This window comes from Cebidichthys violaceus, unplaced genomic scaffold (assembly GCF_023349555.1).
Source record: "Cebidichthys violaceus isolate CVI_PGR_0920_01 unplaced genomic scaffold, fCebVio1.0.p SCAF_7, whole genome shotgun sequence".
NCBI lineage: Eukaryota > Metazoa > Chordata > Actinopteri > Perciformes > Stichaeidae > Cebidichthys > Cebidichthys violaceus.
Window position 1 is genome coordinate 3,110,910 of NW_027176927.1, and position 17,132 is coordinate 3,128,041.

The following is a 17,132-nucleotide window of genomic DNA, read 5'->3' on the forward strand; positions in this document are numbered from 1 at the left end:
ACTTTTCAGCCATTCAACTTTTCAGCCAATCAACACAACTCCAACCATAATAATTCTGTAAGTTATTACTGCCAGGCTTTACATTTTTTTTGTAAATGCTAATGTTCAACTATTAATAGCTTCCACTGATGAAATTTCCCATCAGGTGTATCTATCTATCTTTTCTCTTTGTATTTCTTAATATGATCATTAAGATTTAGTTTTTGCTTCAGCAAGTATTTCTTTATTTTAAGCAATCATTTTAAAGTGCATCGTAAAGCTGCCTTGCCAATAAAAAAAGACATACCACAGGAAATGAGAAATTGCATACTGAATGGGACTTTGCAACTTCACTGAAGGTTTTTTATTTCTATTCGTCCTCCCACAGCCCATGCAGACATAACTGCCTTGATCACTACCCAGCATCTAACACAGTATGAGAAACTGGCTGCTTTACACACATCTCAGCCTGCTATGATATCAGAGTAAATTACTATGTCTATTGAGAGACCTCAAGGAGAAATGCATGAAGGACAGATACGACAAACAGTATGCAACTTGTGGACTTACCTGGCAATGACAAAAAGGACACAGCTAACACCTAGGTAGGCCAGGAGGATGTAGACCCAGATGTCAGGAGTCATGGGGTTCAGGAAGGAGAAGAAGCCGTTGTTGGTGACGTTGGGTTTGCGGTACAGTATGCTGATGCCCATGTTCATGAAGGGCTTGGAGAAGTCGATGACCTTTTCACGCATGTAGGTTATGGTGAGAGGAGCCACTGCCAAGTCAGCTCTCTGTCGCGGAAAAACATGGAACATAAATAGAGAAAATCAGATTTCTATTTCAATATTGGCATTGTTTTGTTTTTTTTTGGCAAAGCTTGCAGCGTTGTCCTGGAGTTCACAACGTCTGTCTCTTGGTCCACCACTTTGGTCCAGACTGAAATACTGTATTGCACCAATGAAATTTGGTTTGGCAGTAATTTGTAGTTCCCCAGAATATGAATTCTAATGACTTTGGTGAGCACCTGACTTTTCCTGTAGTCCCATCATTGATTGACCAGAGATTGACCTTTGCTGCTTTAAGTAAAATGCATCAACAAGTATTGAATGAATTACCATGACGTTTGGTACAGAGCTGCATGTCCCCCTCAGGATGACTTTTGTTAACTTCTGTAACTTGTCATGTAGCACTTTTTTTTCTAATACTTTGGTTTGTGACCAAATAACTGCAAAACAAATGGCATTCCCATCTGCCTCAGCTTTTCTTTTAGTGCTAATTAGCAAATATTAACATCCTAACATACTGAAATGAGATGGTGAAGCTGTTGAACGCTATACATACTGCATGCTAGCATTGAACTTATGAGCATGTTAGCATGCAAACTCCAAAAATGTCTAAGCTATGTCCAAGCGCTGTCTCACACAGCCACTGTAGACTCTTCGTCATGGTCAGTATCACTGATACTGTCAATTATTTATTGGGCGGATACAACCGGGTTATATATGGTCTGTCTTTCAGTTGAAGTTTGGATGTACACAACAATACATGGCGGTGGCACTCTCCGTGGAATGTACAATGTGAAAGTGAAATATGTCTCTGTCTCTTTAATGATGCCTTTCGCATTGCTCCAATGTATCAGATGCAATGCCATCTATGAAGCCATTATATTGTGTCAATAGAATGACATATGACACCATATAGCATTATGCAATGGACACGCCCGAGCATGACAAAGAAGTTGCCGAGACTATTATATGCGTATGACTGCATATTCAGAAGGTTACCATTTAAATTTGCGTCCCCCACAACTCCCCTGCAACCCGACTGGACAGGAGGTTAATGAAACCAGCTGCTTGGTTCACGCTCGGATAGGTCTTTCCTCCGAGAAACGACACAACTCAAAAAAAGGAGGCTTTCTTTTCTTCCTACATACTGAGCGGCAAAGAGAGGATGAGGGCTTGTTCACCGCTCACCGTACAGCATTTTCACCAAATAAAATGAGTTTGTTTTGAGTCTTTGTGCAAAACCGTTAGACCTGATCCCGCAGGAACTGATTCTGACAGTTCCAAAGCCACACATAACTTTAATAAGACGGAAAGACATAGAGCTGAATGATGGAGCCATGTTTTGCAAACTTCTTGCGATATGTTGTACTCTATTGCAACTTATTTGTTTTACCCTTAAAACCACGCTAAGGCTGTTCTTAACATGAGTTTGACTTTCCCCCGTGGTTTACACAGCTCATTCCTCAGATTCATGTGATAACTACCACATGGCAGTAAACAAAGGTCAGAGAGGAAACATTTCAACTGTGGGTCTGGCACTGCGGATTGTGCACTCCTGTGGTCAGCACCATGGTAGCTAAATACACGGTGGCCTCTGAAGAGATGGAAAGATGGGAAAACCGATGCATCCTGCAGTGCATCTGCTGTCCCTCTTAAACTATTCAAATTTGTACATCACATACTGGTCCCTCTGTTCTCTGCTGCCAACTGCAGCTTTGAACCAACCTGCCACTCAGCTGGAAGATCAACCAGCATGCGATTCCAAACATCCCTACGGTGCGCTAATATACATGCCGCATGTCCTTGTTCTGCTTTCTGCTTAGGCACACAAAGTGGGCACAATCAAGATTACCTGATGTGCCCTGCTGCGTGCCACATGGCTGTGTGTTATCTGGGTTTGCAGATGGTGGGCTTTAGTAGTGTTCTCCCTCCGGACCTCCTCACCTGATGATGAAGTTACAACTTACACAATCCATGCCTCTTCAGTCCATTGACTGTACCCTGAACATAGAGTACCTGAGCATTATTACCGTGAGCTCTTTCTCATTCTTAGCTTTTTTTCTGAATTGATAAACAGCCGAGGACATTAGTGCATTTGCTACAGTGCCAAACACACAGTAATTACATACTGCTTACTACCAAGGCTTTTTTTATCTCTCAGCAAACATTTGCACACTGTGCTATACGGTCTGTATGTGTATTTTACAGCTTGGAATCACAATGCTGATATAAGGATTGTATAGCACTTGCATATAGGGATCCCTTTGTTGTTCCCTTTCTCCTTTTTCAAACATTTAGAGAAGATACAAGAGCAGATTTTGCTTCAGTAGAATGTGGTGCAATTGCAGAAACACACTTTGCTGAACTATACAATGGTCACCACCGATAACAGAGAGCAATTTTTGCTAAAGCGATGCTGAGGAAATATAAAAAGCTCTGATTCGCCAGTTGAACATGCATTTAAAAGACCCATGATGATAAATGGATGCACAGCGTGACACTTCTTAGCATAACAGTGAAGATATGCCTCTTATGTCTCATATCATGCTACACAAAGGGCCAATGATGAAGCATATGTAATGCAATCAAGCAACTGTTGCTATGCATTAGCAGTGCATTCAGAGCTGTGATTTACTTTAGGGGGCTTTGACAGACGAGACAGACATGTTTGCTGTTGAGGCAGTTGAACTTTTGCCCTCGCAGCTACGGGTCAGCCACTCCCACCACCATGTCATCCTGTCGTCTCAGATCAAAATCAAAGTCACACTTGTCCATTCACTTGCGGTCACATGGTTTCCACCATCACCAAAACAAAATCCTCAGATAAGCATAAAAACAAAACAAAATGTGTGTGTTTTACCAGAATACACATAATGTCGAGCAGCCTTTCATTCAGACCTAAATCTAGTCGACTAGTCGGTGTCTTTCATAGATGATGTCGGCTGGCTACAGCCTCCCAGTGTATCTGTCGAGGGGAACAGGAATTGCCATGACAGAAACAAATGATGTGCTAAGCACGCTATTAACATTTGCATCACAGCATGATTAAAGTGATCATCTATTATGACTAAATCAAGTTTAACAAGGCCTGTTGCATCATTTAGCACCTTCCAAACAATGCCCTTTGGCACCGCAGTGAGCTTTGTGACTACACAAAATAAAGGCTGTATGTTACACAGTGCTGAATCGTTGCACTTGACAACATTGCAGTTTGTCGTACGCAGCAGTTAAATGGGGAGAAAATGGCATTATAGTATTCATCCAAAAATATAGGCAAACACATACTCTTACAGAGCTTCGCTCTATTTCTATGATCTTTTTTTTTAATTACTTTCAACGACAAAGATACAGGAGTGACATACAGATAGGCAAGTAGGGTTGGATACAGGTTCACAACATATAGAATACTAAAATAGAGCCATTAACTGTAGCTGTGCATGGGAGGAAGATGTGTGGTGAATAATAATTGTTGGGAAGCAGCTAGTTTGGGCATAAAAATATTTGAGGCAATTGTGGTGGCAGTGGTTAATAGGACGACAGAAACTGAATAATATGAATGAGTCAATAAAAAAATAGAAATGAATGTGGGGAGAAAGACATTTCAAGTAAATCATTGTGTGACAGTAATATGTAAATGCTTTTCATGGAATTGTTCAAATTGTTGTTTTTGTAGGGCTGAGTTTTATTCCACTGTTATCTGTTCTGTTGAAAGATTGAATCACGGTGAAAAGGTAAGTTTGCTTCTGTTTTTCCAGTTTAAAAGAATAGTTTTCTTGGCGATAGTTAGATGCTACCAGTAGAAATGTTGTGATTTGTTTATGTGATGTGTCCAGTGTGTCCGAGTCTCCCATTATGCACAGTGAAGGGGAACTGTGATTTATGACGGTGCACTATGTGAGCTGATAGCATTAATGCATGAACCTTGAGGTTAGCCCAGTTTTATCAGCTCAAACCAACCGCTTTCCCCAGTTTTCCACCTCACACCTTATCTAACGCTGTGACCCATTTTTAAGCAAACGCACCGATCCCCCGTAAACTGTTATACATCTAATCTGTCTGTATAACAATGAGGGGGCAATAGATGTTTAAGAGGTTAATAGAAAGTAGTTATGAATACAAATTGAACAGATAAAAACTATGACAGTAGCAGTCTTTTACTTTTCCCTTCTCTATCTCTCTGTGTATGGTGTACACAATGAATGCAACTCATGCATACAATATCTTTCATTGTATTTAGTATAAGATAGATATATAATAAAATAGCATGTTACAGTACACGTAGCAGTTCTTGTTTGAGTTGGGTAGTTTGAGGTTTACACCCAAGGAATCTGTCGCCATATTGGCCTCTCATATCATTCCAGGGTCAGATCTCTTGAGCTTGAGTTAAAGTTTATGTTTCAGGTCTGCTGAATCACGGATCAGCTTGTCCATACCGACAGGGGTAAGAAAAGCACCAGACCACAAAATAGAACCCACTAAAAATCCACAAAGCAGACTTCATGCACCCTTGGTCATGCGATAAGGACCAGTAAAAGCAATAAATGTCGGTACAGATTCTAACCTTGACTTCTGCTGGTATTCACAAAGACAATAAACCTACCGAAAAGCTAAAATATATAAGTACGTTCTAAAAATTCTTGCATAGATACATCTTCAACTGTATTTTTCTGCTGATTTCTGATTCAGCAAATGGAGCAAATTGGTGGTATGTGTGTTTGTTCACCAGCTTCCGGTCATATTTAATTTACAGTAAGCTCAGTCCAGACTTTCTCTGACCAACGAGCAAAATCTCCCTTCAAACCAAGAACAGACTAATACAGAGAGCGTATGTGCTGTTTGGTGATGGAGTCATGTCTCGCCAGAATTCTCTACCCTTTAGTAATCCATTTGTTCCCTTCAAGGTTATTGTTATTAACATGGATCTAGCGAAAAGCTTGGATGGTGAAATAAAGTGCTGCAGTGGGAGCCCACCTTTCCCAACCCTTTCAGCACCAAGCCATTGACTCCTGCCATACGATTCCCTGCACTAAATGCCACTTAAGCTATTACAAGTTTTCAGCTGAGTACAGCGCTGACCCGATGGGGCTGAGGACAAAAGAGAGCACCGACAGGGACACTTATGAAATGCCAGCAGAGAATTGCCACCATCACTTCGGTGTGCGGCTGTTTCATGGCCGCTGAGGCTTTAAGTTTGACAAAGACAGCTGAAATGCCCACTACGCCTCACCAATATGATTGCCGCTTAGTTCTCCTGCATCCTGACAATATATGCAGGATCACATGCTCATCCTGGATCTCTGGCTTATCCAGCTGAAGGAAGTGGTTTGCCTCACTGAATGACATCAACACACTTGTAACTTTTAGGCAACCTTGACATAATTGTGCCATAAATGTAACTGACAGCTTTGCAGGCTCTTCCTGACTTGTATTCAATCATAACTATATCACTGCCCACACAGAGGACATAACCTTCAATTTAGTTCAATGGCATGCTTTTGTAAGTTTGCGTGATGATGTAAAACATTTTTACGGCGCGTGAAGCTGCATAATTCTAGAGATGGAGCACGTCATGAAGGAATAGTTTGACATTTTGGGAAATACGCTCATTAGCTTCCTTGCTGAGAGTTAGACAAGAAGATTTATACCTCTCTCGTGTTCGTATAATAAATCTGTAGCTGAGGCCAGCAGTCGATTAGCTTAGCTTAGCATAAATACTGTAAATATGTGCCTGGCCCCATCTAAAGGTGACAAAATCACTAGTACCTCTGAAGCTCACTAATTAACACAAAACTTAATTTGTTTAATCACAACAAAAAACAAAATCTGTTTTTTTTTTTATATCCTGGACTATTCCTTGGTTGGGAGCCGTAACTTCTTGGAGTTGCCTGGCAACTGCTAAGCTTGCAACTTGGCATGAAAACAAATGGGCATATTTTACAAAATGTCAAACTATTCCTTTAAGAAAAAAATGTGAAGCAGACAACATCAAGTACAACTTACATGCTCTATGAGTTCCCTGATCATGCCGTTCCACTGGCCCTTCTCGTCCTGGGAGCCGTATCTCCCATCAGGCACCAGGCGGATCTCATACGTGAAGCCCAGGACGCTGGCCAGCTCTTTGAGCAAGTCGATGCAGTATCCTTCGAAACGGTCGTTCCCAACCAACGCCTTGTCAGACTTCTTAAGCATGACGTATGGCTCCTCCTGCACAGACGCAAAAGATCAAATGAAAAGCAATGTTGAGGTCAGCTTTTCCAATTTGTTTCAGCACATGCACTTAATTGAAGCAAAGTGATCTGAGCTGATGAGTCGCTGTTGCATTTAACAGGCAGTGACAGCAGATTCCAGTTCAGCGTGCGGGTACAGGGAGCGTTCAAATATGAAAGACGGCTGAGGTTTTTCCTACACTGATGTATTAAAGAAAGGAGAACCAAGCTAATTTAAGTCTGTCATGTAAAGTGTCTTGCTATAGTGATGGTAATGCACATAAAATGGATGTTTGTACTATGTGCCTGTGGTGTTGAGCTAACTAAACCTACTCTCTCCCCCACACTGCTGTGTGTTGACCTATATAGCTGGTGTACAGGTCGGTTCGTTTTATGGTCAGGTAGCTGACACTCTTTACTGGCCTGTAATATCCTGCCTGGCTGCTCATAATTTGGGCTATATAAAAGCTTGATTAGGAACAGAATGCCGCAGTGAAATGGAACATGCCCACGATGTTGCCTTCATCAATTGACACCAATCTCCAGGGGAGAGCAACAGAGATGATGCCTGCAGTGACAATGACTGACACAGAATAGCTCATGAATGGATTCCTTTATCTGGTGCCTGTTGCCATTTCCCTGCCTGATAAACTTGCATGTCCCACTGTGCATTGCAAAACATGTTGGTCCATGTATGCAAGGACTGTAATACAGTTTACAGCCTCCAATAGCCAGGTGCATATTTAACTAACTGAGATCAGTAGCAGCGTAATTAATTCTCTGGTGAAGGTGACCCTCGCTTTGTGTTTTTTTTTCCAACTGCAGCTTGTGTGGCACAAAGTAAAAATATATAGTCAAAGAGGAGAAGGTAGGCAGTCACAGCATTTGTTTTCCGCTCATGGATAGATATTTTTCATGGGTTAAAGTGGAGGTGATGAAGGTGGAGGTTGGGGCAATGAAAACAAAACATGTGTTGGTAGTCTGTTGAGCTCAGTTATATGCAAAGAACAGTTTATAGCTAACATTAAGCAGTGCATCATTTATTCTGTAAATTCTAACAAAATACAATTCAGAGAAATACATGCATAAATGATAAAACATCTTTAATTGTTTGCGATCAAAATATGAAGCCACTTGGACATCACAATTAGGATGGCCTCTTAAATAAATAATAAGTTATGAATACATGATGATGACAATGCATTTAGAGAGCAAACTAAATGCTTAGCCACAAACTTTGCTCAAGTCGTCCAATTAACTTGATCAAAAAGTTTGCATGTTAAGGGAAAAAGTCATTACCATCTGTTTCTAGCCTTCCAATTTTTGCTATTCCCCAAGGTTTGGACTCAAATCAAAGTGTTTATACCAGTTCTACCCTCACAGTCGCAGCATGGGCGTGCATAACAGAACGAGGAGGGAGGTGGGCTTGCACGGAGACATTACAGGCAATGGAGTGCAAACAATTAATGTAAGAGGGAAAACACATTAAGTGCCTTAATCTCTTTGAGAAAGTTATCACTATAAAGCTGTCAGACGTCTTGTTCATGCATCACTGGAATCAGTTTGATGCAATGCCATTACATTGAGGGGGGGGGGGGGGATTGATATTAAAGTTGAAACTCTCTTCAGCAGTTTGAAAGTAGGCAATTTTATCATCTTAAACTAATGAATCCCAACGAAATAGCAAATGTCAAAAATACTCAAATGCACTTCAAAAAATGATCAAACATCTTAGGTAACTTGAAATCTAACTGATACACATTTATATTAACATCACTTCAACTGCAACATAAAATCAGCCAATACCGGCATTTCCTAGAGCAGTAGTTCAATATTATAACACTTAAGTCCTTGTTCAATTTCTCCTCTTTGAGACAGAATTAACATGGATGGCACCTGATAGGCATTAATTATGTCCTGCCTTGACCTCACTTGTCATAATTACAGCCTTGTGGTCCAATATAGGCATAATGATGGTGTTTATCACTGCAGCTTGTATATCTATCCTGAAAAGGTGCAGGAGGGGGAGCATCTGTGTCAGCACCTCCCTGGTAGCTCCATGAAGACCCCAACATCCAGTGACAGCGTTAAGTACATACAGCCAGGGATCAAATGAATGCAATGGGGAGCTGGGGGAGGGTTCACCTAGTTCTTTCTATCTGCACATGTAATTATTGCGTTCTCAAGAATAGTTCATTCTGTGTAACTGTCTATTACTTTGTTTTTTTTTTGTACTCCAGGCCTCATTTAACATTCTCATGATGTGACTTTAGAATCTAGTCTGAATCACTGATAATTTAGGTTCCTGTTACTAAACCTGTAAAGCCTCCCATTCTTGCACAGCATACTTATGCAGTTTATAATGATGGTCGCAGATCCAACATTTTAAATTCTTAGAATTTTTTCAGACAATGAGCCCTTGGTTTTAGACAAAAGCAGACTCCTCATTACGGTCTCTTTCATCAGCTGTAGCTAGCTAGCTAATTAAGCACAAGTTAGCTCAATGAGGTGGTTGAAAGCGCCGTCTCACTTCTTTTAAACTTGTTTTAAAAAAAACCTTAGAACCCTGCAAAAAGTGTCTAAAAAGGGCCAGTGTGCCTTTTCAGGGATTTATTAGCATAAATGGAATATAATATAATTAATATAATATAATATAATTAAAATTAGTATATATATATATATATATATATATATATATATATATATAACCTGAAACTAATAATCATGTTTTTGTTAACATAGAATGAGCACTTCATATCTACATAGAGTGCGGTTCTTCTTCACGGAGTTGCACCGCCATGTTTCTAGAGTAGCCCAAACACAAAGCCTTTTGCTTGTTGGTGTTACCTGAAGGCCACCATGGTACTACTTCTAAAACTGCATTTTGAGCTGCAGAGTGCAAAACTGTGGTACCGCCAGGTGCCGTCTGACTTCTGTTGCTCCTATAGTAGCGTTATTAAGGTAATGATGGCCTCTGTACAAGGCAAACGGCATTACCACTGTTTTGCACTTGGCGGGTCACGTTACTGCTGTCTTTGGAAGGGGAGGAGCGAGCAGAAGGTTATTCAGTTGGTTGCAATCTGCAATCACACCGCTAGATGCCACCAAATCCTTCACACACTGTTCGCTCAAATATACACAAGATGGCTCCATACATGATCATGCTGAAGAGCCGAATGTCACACACAGAAATAGCATTGTTTTTGTATGGCAGTGTAGAAATAGTTTGTCTTTTTTTGACCGAGCAAGTAAGCAATAATTTAGAATTGCACTGTGTACCTTAAATACTTACGTACATATTATGATTTCACTTTTAAAGAAACAAGAAATAAAAGGAGTAGAAGGTAACCAAAAAGTTGGATAAACTTAAAGCCATTATGTATAATTTGTTTGGTGGACCTGGAGTGTAAACTTCTCCTAATACAAATAAAGAGCAAGACAGTGCCACCAACGTCAGTCTAAACTCTTACATAGCGGCCCACTCACAGTGGGGAAACTCGTAAGCTAGCCAGGTAAATGAGTGAATGTAAATTGAGCGCACTACTTCCAAATGCTGCAATAACTATAGAATAAAACGTGGCTAATGCTGGAAAGAGCTAAATATATGACCTTGCTGTAAAGCTTGAATTTCACTGTATTACCAGACGGAAACCTGAGGAGACATGAAGGGTAGGATATATTTTACACAAGGCTACATAGGTGACCTACCAGGATGGTGGAGATGACGAGGGAGCGGTTAGCTAGGGAATCAGTGATGTTCATCCCTTTTCGCTTCGGCACTTCTGTGATGTTAAGACCTCCCGACGCACTCCACTTCCCCACCTGCGGAAGATGAAAAGCATGTAGCTAAGTGTTGGTGTGCTATGACCCCAGCAGACCCCCCCCCTCCAACCAGTCTCCTACATCAGAGCCAGGTTGAACACATCTCCAGCAGCATTAGATGATTGGCTGAGTCACCTTTATATCAGCAAGCCAGGTTGTTTTTGAAAGCAAGGGGTGTTCAGGTGTATCTTGATAGAAATCAAGCATGATGGGCAAATCAAAGAAACCCGAATAATTTGATGAATCGTATGTTAAAACAATGAATATTCTTTTAACAGAATAAAATACTGTAGATTGCAATGAGATTTTCAAAACTAACTCACTTATCTTCAAACTAAGCTGTGACACTTTTTCATGCAGATGTTGCCATAGTTTACATGAATCAATTTAAGCATACAAATAATGACTCATTATATTCTATTGGTTTCTGACGTGGTGTAAACGTGCATGAAAAAGAAATATAAGGCTAAAACAAGCAGAACGTTATTAAAAACAGCAAATATTGCAAAAAAAAGGTTACAGTTAATTTGAATGAAGGTCCAGCATGAGCCGCAGTGAGATAAACCAAGAGATTTGAAGAAATAAAGGGATTTATACATGCAAGCAGCCCTCAGGCAAAAAGCTCTGCATATTGTAGGGACACACTCTGGGACATATCGTTAGCACAAATAGTCCTGTGGCTGTCGGTAACAATCTCTGTTTGCAAGTCGAGCCCTCCGCCAAACACTCCTCCTATCCCTCCTGCTTTCTTTATTACTACAGACACAGCTTTTAATATTCACTGGGGTTTGTGCTTGAGGTCGATCCATTTAAAGACATACACACCCCCCCTCCACAAAAAAGCATGAAAAACGTCTGTTAATGTCCTCCCTGCCTAATCCAGAGAGAGGCATGTGCTCTAATTTGAAAAGCATATTAGTTACAGCTTGTCTCACAACCAAAGAGGACTCCAGGAGAGAGATTTAAAAATATCTCTGAATGCTTTCGGCTTTGCAAAATTCTCTTCTAATTGTACCCAATTACAATTAGCTTCATTCACTAAACATGATTAGCCAAATATTTGATTCAAAAGTTATTTACTCATGCAGCCACATGGAGAGCATTGCATTTATTTCACCCTCCTGCGTATGCTGGCGTTGAGTGGAAGTGGCACTCTGAGAACCTGTTCATAATTCCAGCAGAAGCTCAAACTTGGGCTAATATTCAATTACAATGGATTAGTTGAGAAAAGTCCACATCTTAACCGGCTCAAACAGTTAAAGCCGATTCCACGGATATACAAGAGAGAAAAAAATCCTCAGCACGCTGCTGGATCAACGCTAACATGCTCCAGCGTGGGATTTGTCACAGACACAATGAGAAGATGTTAATATGGCCTCAACTACTTTTGCAAGATGTCTGTGCTTCAACTTAATTGACCGTACGCAGGACAAGATGCCAGTGAAATAGAGAAGAAGAATCATTTCAAAGCAGCATTTTCTTTTTTCTTGAACAGAAGGGTTACAAGCTGAAAAGCTGCTGCTATTTTATAGCGTGGAGCCTTTAGGGAGTACTTGAGGAAGTCATAATGGGACTTATCCCTATTTGATGTATTCATAATGTATGAAAGCCCTCTAGTAGAGAAAAGCTGTTATAGTCCAGGGGGTACTTTGCCTTCCAGTATAATAAAATAAGTTCTACATTACCAACCTTTTAGTTCGTTTTTTGTAAAAAATGTTTATACAGCTCATTACCACCAAACAGCATTTTGGGCATCACCTCAAATTATCATTAAGAGAGGCTGCAATTAACACCCTAATGTGTACCCTAATCCAATTTGCTTTATGATCCACTAACTTATGCTTATGTTGAAACAGCCAATTTGCCTCCTTGTTAGAAGGTAAGTGATACCGTCAAATTTGCATTATTCCTTCCACATCAAGAGAAAAAAATCTGAAACGTATTTGTGAAATCAATAATCCATTAAATTCTTGTTTTATGGCATATTCATCGCAGAAGTTCCACTTTCTTTTACACTGCATGGGGTGACACATTGCTGCTGTGCTTTTATTCCATCGAAGCAAAAAATTCAAGAGCCAAAAATGTACCTTTTCAAGTCCCTCCTCCTTTAAACTGATGATGTCCAGGTCGAAGTCTGTGCGTAGACCACTCGTCTTGTTGAATGACAGTCTTCCCGTCAAACCATCCCAGTGAGACTGAAAGATAATATGTCTACATATTTATACTCATTCAAACACATTCATGTCGTAAGTTAAACATTACAAACCTTGTTTTTGTTGAATACTGGCACATAAGAGTCTAAATCTGTACAATCTGATGCAATCAATACATTTGGGGTGCTTATAATGCCTGATTGTTGTCCAATCAGATCTTATAAGAGATGCAGATTCAGCAAAGTGTTGAGGTTGACTATTGTGTCACACCTACTGTCTACAACAAAGAATGTGATACACATTACAATATCACAAAAATAATAACAAACAAATGAGCAGAGAGAATTGTACAACGGCTATCAACAAAGTACAACACAGTACGACACCCACTAACTCCGAGCATACTAGATCAAAAGTACAAACACACACCGTACAGGTTGCATTTCCTTTTTTTAATTACATTTTACATCTCAACGCCTCCAACGCATTTCCCTCCAGACTACGGAGTTAATTAACAACCACCTCCTTTTGCTTGATTCCCCGTTGGGGGGGGGGGATGTGTGGTGGACACATAACTGCCCATCCCCTATTGCGTTTCCCTAATACCCACCAGTTCTTCTCAAACTGTTGCTAATGGAGATAGCCATCTTTCAGCACTCATGATGCTAAGGCTTCTTACCTGTATCTGATTTGTACAATTGTGGGGTGAATCCTGTTTTAAAATGGAATGCCAAGATAGGTTTTTTTTAGCTTACTCGTTCACTCTGTGTGTCTCTTGTGATCTTTCTGCATAAACAGGTTTTTAGTTGTCTGGCGGTGCCACCTTCATTCAGTCACAGTCTGTGACGCAGGCACTAGATCTCAAATTACTATTGGTACAATAGAGTAATCAATCCTTGTGTGTCGAGTTGCGGCGCTTTTATGATTTTTAAAAATCCAAACTGTCACAACCCTACAGGCTATAGCTCTCACTTGTCTTTGTTGTAGCTTGCCAGAATGTGTTGTGAGAAGATCGAAGCTTCAAGGATAAATTTGTGGCACTCTCCTTTTTCAAACCCCCTCATTCCATCTGGCCTATCGCCACCGAGGTGGGTGGCATGTTCAAACAGCTCTAATTCAGAGAGTGACATAAATGCCTCAGCCACATCCCACCCGAAGGGCCAAGTCGACCTTCAGAACATGTCAGACGCCTGTCTAGAAGAGAGCGTAAATCACTATGTGTTTTTATAACCAAACACGACGTTTGTATAGGGACAATGCAATACTATTTCACTGGCTTTAGTCGTGATCACTACAGGTCACTATAGCTGCTCATAGTACAGCTCGTTGGGATCGCTCCCGATGCTCACTGTTTCTACTGACCTTATCCACCACACAACACATTGTTTGTCGTGCATTGTAATGGTATAGGCCTTTGCGATACTGTGTTTGCACATTTGGCAGACAAGCAGCGATTGCTGCTACAACTCATACACAAACAATAGTTTTCATCGATGTTGTGCCAGTTGCCGATGTGAAGCTGAGAAACATAATAATATGGGGCATTCCAGAGCACAATTGTACACTTTACACAATAGGTTCTTACGTTCTACGTATGATAGGAATGGTTGAATGACAGCCACGTCATGAGTGGAAGGATTTTGCATTTTTTCATCTTCCTGCATACTAAAAATAAAGATGCAGTAATGTCTTTGTTGATACGTTGTTACAAAGGGATGGTTACACATTGTAATTCTAGTTCTATAAAGACAGATAACAGGCCTCTATAATGTAGGCTTGACCCCCAAACTGCATACTGAAAATCAGATTACATGTACTTTCAATTCATCCCTTAAGGCCTGGTCTGCCCTCACCACCTCCTTCTTTTTTCCCCTTATTTAAAGGAAGCAGCAGGGAAGGCTGGTTTGAGACCCCCAGCTGTATTTATAGAGCCAGAGTTACTGTATATTCCCCCAGGTTTATCTATCTAAGAGGCCTCTATAAACTTAAGGAGCAATGCATGATAACTGTCAACTTTTCTCTCTGGAGTGGCCAAGTGAGACTGCTTTAGTAGAAGACCAGAAGACACAAGACACACACCTAATAAAACTATAAATAGCTGTGGGCAATAGCCAACACTGGTCTTAGTGTGCTGCACTGAAAACAAAAAGCACCAGTCTTAAATCCTGACAAGTCCCTTTTTAGTGCAATGCACGGACCTCAAGAAAGTCCTGAATACACATGGACTGTCATCTTTGCTCCTAAACAGAAAGGATGAGGGTTTCAAACATCTCTCCAACCCCTGCTATCTTTGCAGCTCAAGAGGAAATGGTTGGTCTATGTCTTTGAATACCAGTGGAGAGAACGAGCCTGCTGCCACTAGGGAAGATCAGCCTTTGCTCTCTGAAGGACGTCGCGTGGCCTGCTGATGAAGAAAATCCTTGGAGGAAGCACCAGCGGCGGCCATTTCAAACCTTTCACTTATCCATACTTTCTTTCAAAGCAGATGCTTCTAGCGACACAAAAGGTTGTATTTTCACATGCGGGGCCATGCACACATGCCTCTGTGCACCTGGGTTGCAGGTGCAGATCAGTGGACCTATAGTATGTGACAGAGACTGCTAACCCACTGCTCCCTCCCTTTTCTGATTTGAGGAAAACTGCAGGCCAGGCAATGGCACAGTGTGACGGAGGAATTATGTTTTTTGTGTCATCTGAATGTGATGGCCAGCCACAGCCACAATGGCTTACTTTGGTCTTGGTTCCTCAGTGTATAGCATTTTTTACTTTTTAAAGTCTTTAGCATCTCGGTGGAGAGGGATGTCGTCATGCATAAGGTCAGGAGATCTATGGCCACAGTCTCACTGTCGTCACAGTAAAGCTCAAGAGGGATCATCACTGGAAAATAAGCCAAAAAGCACGCTTGGGACTAGTTGCAAATGCCGGCAGGATGCTTAGCACTGATGTAAACCACCAGCAAAGACCTATAGCCTGTGCAGGACACAATCTTCGGACAAAGCCATGGGCACTGAACATAAGTTGTCAGCCATTTTGCTAATGATAAGTGGATGAGGAAAGAGGTTTAGCTCTGCCATTTTATATGGACAGCCCCCCATAGCCATCATTCTGATTGCTCTGTGGGTATATGTAAATGTATTGGGCAGTTACCACAGATGAGGGATCCTGGTTAGAGGGCAAAGCCTTTGTAAAATACAGTAGATCCAGGAGGTTAAAGATTTAATTTTGAGATAATAGTGGCAATTATAAGAGGGAAAAACAAATGGAATTCCTACCGTTTATAAACCACACCCAGGACAAATAAAATCACAAATGATTTTGTTGTTTGAACAAATCAAGATACAAATGGTAGCATCTCTGCACACCCTTAATCTGCCATTTTGCACAGGCTTGTTTGTGTATTCTGAGGCAGTGTCAGACTCTCATGTTAGATTAAATAAGAGCCGACTACACTAGTTGTGCTTTCAAAAGGTTACAGTACGTGCTTTTCTGGAAAATAGGTTATGAATACCGGGGATTTATAATGCTGACAACAACACCGCTTTGATGTGTCTATCAAGGCTTGGTTTGCTTTGTGTGTGGATATGATTGATTTGCTGGGTAAATATCCGAAGTCCCAAATGACTACACGGTCCACAATCCACTGCTATTGTCATGTTCACCACTCAGTCGCTATGCTCTAATATCAATAATCAAATAACAACAGGCCAAATATGTCCCATCACCTCTTTGATGAAACTCATGAAGCGCCCTCCAAATCTCCAGGGTTTGTGGCGGTGGCACTGCAGCGAGTTTACCGTCATCTGTGGAGCGTGCTGGTATGAGACGGATACAATGTGGACGGCATCATAGGTCAGAGCCGCATCTGTCTGGAATAAGGGGTGAACATTAATTCAGCTGATGTCTGTGGAAAGACATAAATAATGGTTTGGTCACCATCAAACTAATATGGAAACATCCGAAGGAATTCTCACAGGATTTTTCTCATATCACTTTTTAGTGCAGACATTTCACGTTCAGATCAATATATATATATATATATATATATATATATATATATATATATATATATATATATATATATATTATATACTTTATAATTGTCTTTCATTTTATTACATGATGGAGTCTTTAAAGGTGTACTTTATACAACAATATTGAAATGTATTAACATACATAATTAGATT

General features: G+C 40.7%; 1 protein-coding gene across 1 annotated transcript in view; it reads right to left on the bottom strand.

Annotated features, from left to right (window-relative positions):
- Positions 1 to 16,809, bottom strand: part of grik3 (glutamate ionotropic receptor kainate type subunit 3) — a 33,677-nt gene extending 16,868 nt beyond the window's left edge. The window contains exons 1-5 of the mRNA XM_068735548.1: positions 16,671 to 16,809; positions 12,883 to 12,990; positions 10,682 to 10,795; positions 6,768 to 6,971; positions 550 to 773 (exon numbers count right to left, since the gene is read on the bottom strand). Coding sequence (XP_068591649.1) covers positions 550 to 773; positions 6,768 to 6,971; positions 10,682 to 10,795; positions 12,883 to 12,990; positions 16,671 to 16,748 — 728 coding nt within the window. The 5' untranslated portion in view covers positions 16,749 to 16,809. The remainder of the gene's footprint in view (positions 1 to 549; positions 774 to 6,767; positions 6,972 to 10,681; positions 10,796 to 12,882; positions 12,991 to 16,670) is intronic.
- Positions 16,810 to 17,132: the final 323 nt, after the last annotated feature.